Genomic DNA, 12,629 nt, shown 5'->3' on the forward strand with positions numbered 1-12,629 from the left:
TAGCTGCCTTCCCTCTAGTCTTAAACTGCTAAATTAGGGACAGCTAGCACAGATTAGCTTTGCGCGAAATTCAAAACAAACAAACAATTAGATAACATATGTTTGCTGTACTTTTAAAGGCAGATGTTTCTCTGATTTTAAAATTTTAATATTTTATTATACTTTCATGATCGGTGGACGATTAACCTGTTCTTAAGTAAAATGTAAAACATAATCATTTTCAAAAACAATCAATCTGCTGTTTTCAGGCCCATAGTCCATATGAGGCTTGGTATTCCAGATACATGTTTTTTACCTAATGATACATTTCATAAAAATTACATTGAATCTATCAATAAAAGAGTTTAAGTGATGGAAGAGTGTTTGTTTTCCAATTTAAAGCTTATATTGTTGCTTTCAGATACTGTCTTTTATGTTTAAAAAATAAAAATTTATCAAAGATTAGCCCGACTAATCTGAGGCTGAAAGCTTTACATGAGTTTGGTAGAAGACAGGATAAACACCATTTGGGAGAGTTTAATAGTTGAGCAGCAGCTAAGCTATTAGTACTTACTTAAAGTGACTTTTTTTATTAAATTATGATGTAGGGAGAAAGTAATAACACCAAGATTAGTGATGATCTCAGGACTACATTGCACGATGCTGTCATTTTGTAAATTTATAGCGTAAGGCTAGAAAACTAATTTTAAACCTTCGGCAGAAATATAATGTAAGTCTCAGTAATTCATAGTTGATTAAATGAATTCATTTTGACACTTTATTTCTTCTCATACTCTTAATTAAGAAATTGAATTGTAAAAAAAGTTCATTTTTTTTCCTTCTTACCCTTATACCTGTTAAAACTTGCACACCTTTAATATAAAAACAATGCCACAATAGGATTACTTCCACATGTTTTTTCTAGGTGAATTGATAAAGCTATTGTTATATAATAAAAAAGATACATTGAAAATATACATAAATTTGAAATTAAAGAGGATGTCTCTGTCATGCAATCTCAACATGGAAAATTTTAACCCCAGAATAATTTAAAACTGTATATCAAGAAGATATCTTTATACCAAATCCTATGTAAGTTGTTTGACATACACATGAATAGTTCATGAAAACCCAAATTGTACTTTTCTCACTGAAAAATTGAGCAAATTGATTGAAACAAAGCTAAGTAATTGACCAAAGCCTCTACACTTTGACCCCCCCTCCCCAAAGAACATATCCCACATTTTTGTATCTATTTGTATGGGGCCTGTAAAATGGTATCTTTGTACCAAATCCCCATATAAGTTGGCTGGAATATTGGAATATGGCAGAATAATTGTCAAAACCCCCAAATTGTTTTCTTTTTTTGTGGGATCTTGATCCCTTCCCCTCATAATTGCTAAAAATGGGCAATCCACCATTTTTTGTTTATCAATGTACAACCTATAGAAAAGTATTTTATACTAACTCCCATGTAAATGGGTTAAAATATGGCTGAGTAATTGCCCAAAACCCCCAAAATTATGCCTTTTTTATGAGATCTGTCTTCCCCCTAAAAAGACTCAAAATGGGAAAATCAAACTTTTTTGTATGTCAATGTGTTGGGTAACTGAAAATTATATTTGTGCCAATTTACAGCACAGGAGCCCAAATTATACATTTTTAACCCCATAAAATCCTTAAAAAATCCTAAATAAAAAAAATGAAACAGTTGGCTGGGTGTATTAGATCAGAGTATAACTCTATGAAGTTTCAAGTCAATTCACCAAGAAATTAAGGAATAGTGGTCAATTAAAAGTGTTTGGAAGAAGAAGAAACAATAGAAAAACTTTGTCTCTTTGCAGAAACATAAAATTACAGTAAGATGAGAGATAGAATAGTGCATGACTTGCAATATCCTGTATGAAGATATTTTTGGCTTCTTGCTTTTGCCAACTAACCATTTGTAATATCTAGATCTATTAGCTATGTATATTTACCTGAAGCTTACATATACATGTTTGAAAAGCCATTTTGGAAACTTGTTTTTCAGTTTTCAGCTAAAAGTAGAAATAAATTACATTTGAAAATTAGAGGTAATATAAAAGTTTTATTGCCAGATTTGAAAACATACAAAAATCTGCAATGCCTTGTCTATCATTATTTTGTCATTATAAACATAATTAGTATAATGACCTGACGAATCTGAATTCAAAAGCTGAAGTCCCAGTTTTTGTGCTTGACTCGTAAAAGAATGTTTAAGGTTGGCTTTTGAACAATAAAACAGTGAAATAAATGTTACTAATTTTTTTATTTGTATACGTTAATACTTGTACAAATATGAAGCGAAGAAATATAATATAGTTAGAATCCTACATAGAAAGTGATAAATCAAATATGAAAGGTGTGAAGAAATAGTTTAAAATTGCTTTATGATCTTAAGTCAGTGTGTTCTCTAATTTTGGTTTCTATGGTTCTAATTGTAGAACCCTTATACCTAGAATTATATTATGGACACCGTTATTGATAATCTTAAGATCTATAATTTAATTTTACATGTCAGTTTTAACATATATATGTACATTTCTTAGACTTGTTTTTAATCTCAAAAGATAATGCTCCTAAATATGATAAAGAAATATACGCTTTCTTTTTGTTGACTAATCTTTATATGTGGAGACATGTTTGTTTAATTGATCCCTAATAACTTTGTGTATAATTTTATCTCGAAACCCATTTTTTTTATGGAACCTTTTTTGATGTTTATAAAAGTACTGTATCTAAGCTCTATGGTTAAGATCATAATTAAAATAATCTTGTATAAATCCATAATAAACCTATCATAGTTGATATATAAGCATGAAAAAGTATTTTTATTATGTTTCACAATTAAGTCCCATTCTTATTTTTAAACAATACGTTTAAAAATGGTAGTTTATAGTCTTCTTGATGTTTTACTCTAAATCTTATAATGTTTGCTATTTAAGTAATTCAAATGTTTTTGTACAATAGTCTTTATGTGTGGAAATAATAAAGATATCTTTCATTATAAATAGGTTTGAATTCTTCTGGACAATTGTTTGTCCAACGTTTTTCGTAATAATGTAAGAAAAGATTAGCCAGTAATTGTGCTATTTTAGATCACATAGAACTTCATCTATCTGATTATATATATCTCAATTACACAAAGTGTTTTGTAACTTTCTAAATACTTGTTTATAAAATTTACTTTTGTTTTCATGATTATAAACAAGATTAAGAATTAAATAAAGTGTTTCATACAAAAATATGTTTGTGAATAGTGATTCAATATCAAAACCAGCACAAAAAACTGATAACTGCTAAGATAGTAAATTCATTAATGCTTAATGACTTGATATATTTAACAAGAAAACCTACCATTGTATGATTATACTATATGTACCAATATTAGATAGAGTTGGTCGTATTGAATATCTTTCTGTCTGTCTGTACTGTACTTTAAAGTACCCGTATAAAATGCATGTAATCTGTTGGTCTTAAAGAATGATATTCATTAACATTTGTTAACCCTTATTCCTTTAAATGTAAAAATGTATGTTTGTAAGTTATTTGCTCAAAGCAAATTTAGATTGAACTAATGAAATATAAAAGTTAAAAATTATAACAGTCAAGATCGTTTAATACAGGGATTCTCAAACTGTGGTACACATACCACTGGTGGTACGTGGAGCTAATGTCGGTGGTACATGACGCAATTGATATAAAAAATCATAAAATTTGTAATAAGCCCTATCTGAGCTTTCCATGTACATATACATACTACTCTCCTCACTTATAGACTCACCCTCTACTTGCATAGACTCGCCAGTATTTTCTTCCCTTAAAATTGACAAATATGGTACCACATATTCTTCAATTGTGCCAGAAAAAACAATCACATCCTTCGCATTAATGGGTAAGTGTTAAAAATAAGAATTTTTGTTACTAGGTTTTTTTTATGTGTAGGTGTATTTTGGTTCTGCAGTTTAATATGGTTTAGATGTTGACGAGCTCGATCACCAAGTCGGCAGTCTGTTTGTCCAATGTATAAACTGTTGTAATTTTTGCAAATTATACAGTGTAAATGATACATTCAGTGGTACATGTAAAGGACTGTCTTGTGTTGAAAGTTGTGTTTTTTCCTCATATATGTGTAGTACTGTTTATATGTGGGCAGGAGACACACCTGTTTCATTTACATGTGTGAGTGCCTGGAGTATCATTTTGTTTTTGTTTAATGTTACTGTGCAACAGGATTTATTTTAAGTTTTTGTCATGTCTGTATGAAATAATGGGTGGGTTCTTGAAAAGAGATTTAGTGGTATGACTTCAATAAGTATTGTGTAAGTGTTTAGTATAGTATCTTTGATCTTCTTGTTGGTCTGATGGTATGTTAGCACCAGTGGAATACGATCGGTGTGTTCTTTTTTGATAGAGTTGAGTGTTTGTTCCTGGTTATATGAGCTAGCTTTGTTGGCTGCATCGTAGATGAGAGAATCAGGATAGTGTCTTATTGAAAAGAAAGTCTTTGGATTTAGATTTATAGTCATGGGTGGGAAGACTGGAAGTGTAGCTGTGTGTGTGAATGTGTTTCTTTTTAATGTATACTAGTGGTCAGGTGGTCATCTTGTATGTATATATATGTTAATGTCAAGAAAGGGGAGTGTTGTGTCAGATATTTCCCAAGTAAATTCTAAAGAAGGGTGGAAAGTGTAGAAAAGTTTCTAAGTCAGATTTAGGCATGGATGCAATCCTTAGTAGCGACAATACATCATGGGTACTGATCCATTGTATTGATTAAATATGAGATTTTTGGTGTATCCAACAAAGAGATTGGAAAAGGTGGGGCTCATTTTAGTCCCCATAGTGACTCTGCAGATCTGTTTGCAGTAGTTATTGTTAAAAGTGAAGGTGCTAAGTGTGAGTACAAGTTCAGCTAAATGTAGAAGTGTGTGTGTGTGTGTGTGTATGTTTCTTTTTATACACTGTGTGATGGTCAGGGAAACTTTGTATGAATAGGTAGTGGCCAAATTAGGGCAGTGGGGTGCTTTATGTTATCCACTTTCAACACCCATTCCTTAATGTCCTTCCACAGTGTTTTCTGTGATTAATTAACAGATGTTCATTGGCTGCAGAAGTGTCTTACAGGCCAAAGTTGAAAGGTCATAGGTCAAAGTAGGAAGTTGGTATAACTCAAAAAACAACTCTTCATATCAGCCTTATGGTGGCTGTTGGAGTAGAAACTTCAGCTGAGTTTATGTATTATTGCAATAGTGGCAGCCACGTTGTTTCATTGCATTTCTCCATAGTGAGTACTAGCTCACTCTCCAAGATATACAAGATGTTTATGCGCCCTCCCCCACACAGTATGTATGTATGTATGTTATGTTATAGAAAATTTAATAAAGTTTTTGTTTTGTGTGTGTGTGTAAGGACGTGGCACCTTCTATGAAAGTAGTTAATATTAACTTACATCAAAGATAATAAATGCTCAATAATAGCAATAATGGGATTTAACTCTCTCATCATGGAATCTGTCGATTTGACCAACCGTGTGACCTATTTGTATTCATTTAGTCTTTATAAATTTAATACTTCTAACTTTCAGTATAGTGTGTATATCTTCACAAAATTTGGCAGTCTTTCAGTTAACATTATAAGTCTTTCACATACAAAAAAATCATATTTTTTAGTGAAGTATTTTTGATAAATTAAAATAAAGATTTGTCCATGAATATATTGAGTATTTGTTTTGAATAGTTCGTGTGCAAAGTAATTTTCATGTTAAGATTAAAAATACTTTTCCTCATCTCAAAAATATCAAATTTCCTTTATGTAATCCCTAAAACCTCCTAAATACATATCAAACGTTTTTTTTTTCAGTAAAACTGTATATTTCATCTATTATTTTCTCTACCCTAACTCAAAATAGGATCAGTCAATTTGACCGACCTTGTAACTGCCAAAAAAATCAAAATAAACCTAAATTATCGTTTTTTCTTTCTAGAATGACTTCAAATTATAACTTGAAACTACATTAATTTATCCTAAGTAGCTCTAAGCTGTAACACTATACATCTATTTATAATTACACTTTATTGTTTTATTGCCCTTTGAACTGTGTCTAACTATTATCCATGCCATAATAAGTTGTAAAGCACTCGGGGCACGTGCAGCTCAAGTTAAACTATTGATTTACATTACCTACGTGCTGCTCGCATGCGTGCCTCATGAAACATTTTTATTATATTATTATTATTTACTTTACCTATCTAATCTAATCTTAACTAACCTAAAAAGATCCCTGTTTTTTATATTTGTTACTTTTATAATAATAAATAAAGAATGAACATGTAAAACAAGAAATAAATTACTTACCCAGTCTTCTTTTTTCTTGTTGTTGATTGTCGATTATACTTAAGCCTACATATTTGATACTAATGGTAGTTGTGCATTAAATAATTTTTATTTAATTAAATAATGCACCAAAGAACATAGACTAATAAAATTAAAAAGCAGACAATTTCCCCTAACTCTCAAATCTTTTCTGGCTCTCTAACTATAAGACAAGAGCTGTTACAAATTCACCAAAGCTAGTCGTTAACTTTCCCATGGGAATGAAGCTTGTACTCTGAGTGAAATTGACGCTTATCTGTTCAGATCACAATGTTATACAATACATCATTTGATAGATGAAAACCTTGACTTTCTATTGGTTATAGATAATATATAATTAAATGTAAAAGAGTACTTTAACAAAGCTTGAAAGAGAGGATGTGGCAGGAGGGGTGTGATTTTCTATTTATAGCTCTGTAACCAAACGAAATTGAAGGCTATAAAAATTATGGTTTGTCTGAGCAATAACGATATTATAAGGAGTAATTTATGTTTAATTTCATACATTTTGAAGGGGTGGTGGATAAAATAGAGAAGATACCTAGAGAAAATGTGTTACTGTAACACTAAGGGAAGTTCACGATTTTTTTAAATATTTCCTTATAGAATTAAGAACTTAAAACTTATATACTATTAAATTATGGATTATTAGCTAAGTGTTTATGCCATATTAATTGGTATAACAAACAAAAAGTAGTTTAATAAAATTTTGAATATAAGACACTAAAACTTTGTCATGCATAATAAAGGATACCCGGGGCAAAAGAGTTAAGGGGATTGTGATCCCTCAATAACATGCCCATTTTTTTCAAACTATCATCCCACCAAGTTTGGTTAGATAACAGACACATGCACAAATTTTTGTGCTTTATATATAATAAGCATTAAGAAGATTTTAATAAAGAATCCATTGTCAATCCTAGTTGCCACCTTAAAGTCATGACAGAAAATGCCTATGTTAACAGCTCCCAAATGCACTGGGAATATACCAGCTACCAGACAAAATACAAATGCTGATGTTAAACTAACCAGCAAGCATGGAAAATCAATTAAGTTGAGTGCTTACACCCACAATGTCTCAATTCCTACTGTCTGCAGCCAATTGAGGGAAGGCAGTTACCTTTAAAATTTCATATAATTCCTAAAGTAAAAATGAAACCACCCTAACATTTCTACTATATGCAAATCCCAACTTCCGCCCTTACAAAAGAAATAAAATATCTTAAATTAACTGACCTTAAATAGAACGAAAAACCTTACCTTACATTGTTTAAGTTCCCACCCACCTCCCTTTCTCTTGAAAAATTTATTAAAGTATAACATGGGAAAGCCGAGGCAAGCCTAGCTACTTGAAGTTAGTCTTTCCATCCCGGTATACTAAATGAAATTATAATTTTAAATTTAGCTACTTAAAAGTAGCTAACAATCTCTAGTGACAATAAAGGTATTTTCCATATTGAAAGTTTATTTCTTAAAATATTTTCATATTTATTATAAAACAGTGTAAAAATATTTACTTAATTGCCAGTATTTCTTATAATGTTATATTATTTATAAATAAACTAGAAAATAATGTCCTATTAACAATTAATGTAATTAATAGTATTGGAGCTATTTATTTCATTATATGTATATTTAAATTTGATATAGAAATTTGAAACATACTTGTTTCATGTTTCTAATAATCTATTAGTTCAATAAGACTATTGATTTTGTAAAGAAGATAATTGTATATTATAGAGTCCTTGTTTATTTTGATACATAATATGATGCTTCCCTGAAAAATGTTTAATTAATCTATTTTTTATTGTGACTAAATCAAAATGTTCAATTTTCAGTTGCAGGAAGGCAGTAATTGTATGCTAAGTCTTGCCATTAATGAATTTATTTGTTTTCTAACTAATGCAAATGTCTGCTAAAAACTGTTTGATTGATTAAAAAACTGATGCACTTTTGAGGTGTTCTTACTACTGAATCACTTTATAAGAGACTGGCATTCTTACAGTAGTTCTCTCTCTGTGTGTGTGTGTGTATATATTTATGAGTACATGTAATTCAAGGGTGTTTTAAAATTACACCCTCCTACATTACCCAAGTGAAATTAGTTCAGAAGTATCCAATGTATAATGAAGTTTTCTAATGTGGCATTTCTTAGCTAGTGAATGTGCTAATCTTTGTGCAGGAAATGTTTTAAGATAAAGAAACATTGTGTTTAAACCAATAGTGTTATGTTGAAGAATGTCTTATTTGAATAAAGGATATGAAAAAAATACTATAAGGTGACTATTTGTGAATAACCAGTGTTGACTAACTAACTAAAACATTACTTGTATTTGTTTAAAAGTATTTCTATTTTCATAAATCTAATGCCAGTTTTCCTATCTTTTAAGATACTTTTTAAAGCTGCTTGACCAAAATGAGAAACTGTTTAAATGTTGCTTGAATTAACTAGTCCAGCTACATGTATATGTGACAGTATATTGGTTCTTTAGGGCTCCAACACGGAACTGGTTGAGTTGGATTACATTGTATGATCAGTTAGTTACAGTTTTTGTTCAGTTTTTCTTTCAAAATACATTAGGTAGTGTGGCTATTTTTATCAAGTGTATTTCAGTTAAATTGTTATATTGATGTCAAGATTATTTACTCAATTGAAAATGTTCTGAGTTAGGTTTTGGGAACTTGATTGAAATATGGAAACATTATGAGCAAAGATAAAATGAGGCTTACAGCTAGCTGAACAATCTTACACATTTTTGTAATAAGATTTATCAGTCTATGTTCAAACAAAAAAATCTCTAAAAAGTTATTTAAATTCTATTTCATGATACTGGAAACTTGTAAAGAACTTGGTCCTTTGGCATTGTTAGAATATTTAAACACATTGAAGGTTTGAACTTAAATAGATATTTGAACAACAGTTTTGATACAAGTTTGGTTCCAGACTTTAACAAAAGGTCTTAGAAGTATCCTCCTTTTTTATCTTTTTTTACAGCATCTTGTGTTATTTTTGACTTTGCAGAGAGGTATACTATTTTTCTATTTCTTCTTTGTTTTTTGTTTTCCCAAACATTTTTCAATAAACTGCCATTTTTCATTTCTTGGCAGATTGACTTAAAACTTGGTAGGGTTATACCTTGATCCAATACTATCAAACACCTTTTATAAATTTTTGATTTAAACCTTTTTGAGGATTTTATTGGATGAAACGATAAACAAACCAAAAATGTATATTTTGAGCTCTTGTGCTCATATTTACAGCAATCAAGATGAAAATTAGCAAAAATATAAATTTTCATAAGCCCAATACATTAACATAAAAAAAAGTTGGATGCCCAATTTGAGTTTTTTTTGGGGGGGCATAGTTTACAAAAAACATAATTTTTTTTGTCAGTTACTCAGCCATGTTTTGACCAATTTATGTGGATTTGGTACAAAAATACTTTTCTGGAGGTCCTATTCCTACAAATAAAAAATTATAGGATATACCCCTTTTTTGGCCATTTTAGGGGGTCAAAAGGTCACATGATTTTAGAGGTTTTGGTCCATTTCTTGGTCATATTTTGACCAATTCACATGAGATTTAGTACAAAAATATTGTTTGCAGGTCCCAAACAGAGATACCAACAATTTTGGAATTTTTGTCTTTTGCTCAATTTTTTTTAAGCAAGGAAAGCACAATTTTGGCCTTTTTGTGAACTGTTCATGTGAATTTCAACTAAATTATGTGGGATTCAGTACAAAGATACCTTCTTGCAAGTTCCAAGCAGTGATATAGACAGTTTTCAATTTTTCTGTGTTTTCATGATTTCTCTGATGTCAAAATTGGCCATGTTGAGATTGCTTGGTGGAGACATGTTGCTTTCATCCATGAATGTTGGCCTCTATAATTGATTTTGCTTTGGAATATCCCATTGGGATCTTAAATTGTTGAAATTGGATGTTTGAACTCTTGAACTTAAGAAAACTTTCATATGAACACTGAGTACTCAATTTGGGCATAAAAGTAATTAAAGTGCAGTTAGAGAAACCCACTTTTAATAAGCAGTCTGTTTATTGAAATTTTGGTTTTATTCATTTGGGAAATGCATGCTAAACTATTTTAAAAAATATACTTAGTTCTTTTTCTGTATTTTTCTTAGTAACTCAACTGTATGTAGAAGTGAGTATCAGACCTCAATTACTTATCATAAATGTCTAACAGAAAATATTTAACATGCATGTAAATTATTTTTTGATTGGCTAAAATGTTCTTTATTGTATTTTTTCAGAGTTTTTCTTCTCTTATTTTAATAATTTATAGAATTGAGCCACTATGTCTACATCTCGACGATCTCAATACAAAAATGCTGGTCTTGATGCTCAAGAGCTAAGGCGTAGACGGGAAGAAGAAGGAGTGCAACTTAGAAAACAGAAACGTGAACATGAGGTTTGATATATTTCATATCTGAATGTTAATATATGCAAAAATTACATTAGGTAGTGCTTAATAGTGATCATGGAAATAAATATGTATTCTTTTAATAACAAGTTAACAGAAATTTTTCTGATTCAGAGTTAATGTTTATATAAATATAATAGTACATGTATTTACAATTTTTGAAATACTGTAGTTAACTTAATATTTGCGAGAATTATCTTTCATGGTTTTACATTTAAACTTGTTTTGTAGGTTTTAACTTTCACAGAAAAATGAAATTGGAAATGCATCAATTTTTCGTTACATAAATTTAGAAAAAGTTTTCAGACATCATTCACCAGGGTGAAGATCTGCAAGCCAAACTATGCTGAAATTACATTTATTGTGCATTCATTCCGGCATGTTGCACAGATAAATTGCAGCCACTGGATTTGTCAGTAAACGAAGAATTTAAAGATGAACTGAAAAAATGCTTCCATCAGTGGTATGCCAGCAAAGTTATGCCTTTGTCAGGATACAGTCTATGTATGGAGAACCAGCACATGTTCATTAACACCCAGATGGCCATTTTAAAACCAATCCACACATGTTGGCTTATTGAAAGCCATGAGGTAATTAGTAAACAACATGAACTGATCCAATCAGGTTTCATTGAAGAAGGTTTTCAAAGGTTATGTGTAAAAAAGACTTATTGTTTTGTAATTGACTCATGCATGTCACTTACACAGTGCTATGCTTCATGAATGTGTAAATAATATTTGCTTGAATATATCTGTTTGGCTTCATTTATCGCTCATAAAGGATCTTTATATTGCTGGAACTATCGTTTGAAGAAACGTACAAATTGGGAAAATAGCGAAAGTTAATTGTACACAAATAATATGTAACTTACAATATAGGCTAACCTAATTTTACAGAGTGTACAGATAATACAAGTATTACATAAAAGTTATATTGATGATAGCTTGTATGTGTGGGTATTTGAAGAGGATAACAATTGCCACTCTTCATCTTCTTTTCATATGGATTTAGACAGTGTGTTCAATATGGGATGTGTAGTTTCTATTAGCTTTTTCTTGTTTTTTTTTGCTTCAGGCACAGTCTGTCTTCCATCAGCATGGAGCACAAAACTTTATATCAGAAAAAGGAGCCTACAAGCATTTCTTTATGTTTTCAAAATTTTAAGTATTTAAGCACAGCCTCAGCAGAGCATCAGCGGAGTGGATATTACCTTTGAATTAACTATACAAGTTCTAGATGCATCAAAAGTCCATCTGGTTTTCAGTAGTTGAAAACTACCTAGAAATGTTTACATACCTACCACTTTGCATAAGACAATGTGCTAGTAAACTTTTCTGATGCTACTCGCATATAACGATGTACCTAGCATCATTTAATGTAATTCTAACAGTACTGAAGTTTGTAGAATTACATAGATCTGTAGAAATATTGCTGGGCTGGATGTATACTAAAATATAAGAAACACATTTCATCAGTTTATTGAATTTAGCCAAATATTTTACAACTTGGGACTGAATGTAGATTGTTAGGTTGTAGTATGAAAATGTACCTTCTAGATACTCCATACATTTTTTTATGCTGATGATACAGTTTTAATAGCTGATTAAAAAGAATAGAGAAGCTGCAAAAGTTATAGATTGTTGTTGAAAAAGTTGTTAGTGAAAGCGAGAAGGGTTGAAGTATTACCTGTAGGAAAACAATGCAAGGTAATACAAAGAAGATGATTATCCCGGGGGGCCGTGTCCACCAAGAAAAGTATATAAATTTTATAAAGATAAGTAAGGATTGAGATATATATATATATATATATATA

The 12,629-nt window shown here is 30.4% G+C and overlaps 1 protein-coding gene across 2 annotated transcripts in view; it reads left to right on the forward strand.

The window, feature by feature from the left end:
- The window catches only part of LOC106462335 (importin subunit alpha-7-like), a 51,282-nt gene that overhangs the window by 7,515 nt on the left and 31,138 nt on the right, over positions 1–12,629 (forward strand). Inside the window, exons 1-2 of one of the 2 annotated variants that reach the window (XM_022389561.1) lie at positions 3,820–3,895; positions 10,679–10,804. In XM_022389561.1, coding sequence (XP_022245269.1) covers positions 10,691–10,804 — 114 coding nt within the window. In that variant the 5' untranslated portion in view covers positions 3,820–3,895; positions 10,679–10,690. Of the gene's footprint in view, positions 1–3,819; positions 3,896–10,678; positions 10,805–12,629 lie in introns of those variants that run through there. The other variant, XM_013922249.2, reaches the window with a different exon arrangement.

Source organism: Limulus polyphemus, unplaced genomic scaffold, assembly GCF_000517525.1.
Source record: "Limulus polyphemus unplaced genomic scaffold, Limulus_polyphemus-2.1.2 Scaffold1144, whole genome shotgun sequence".
Taxonomy (NCBI): Eukaryota; Metazoa; Arthropoda; class Merostomata; order Xiphosura; family Limulidae; genus Limulus; species Limulus polyphemus.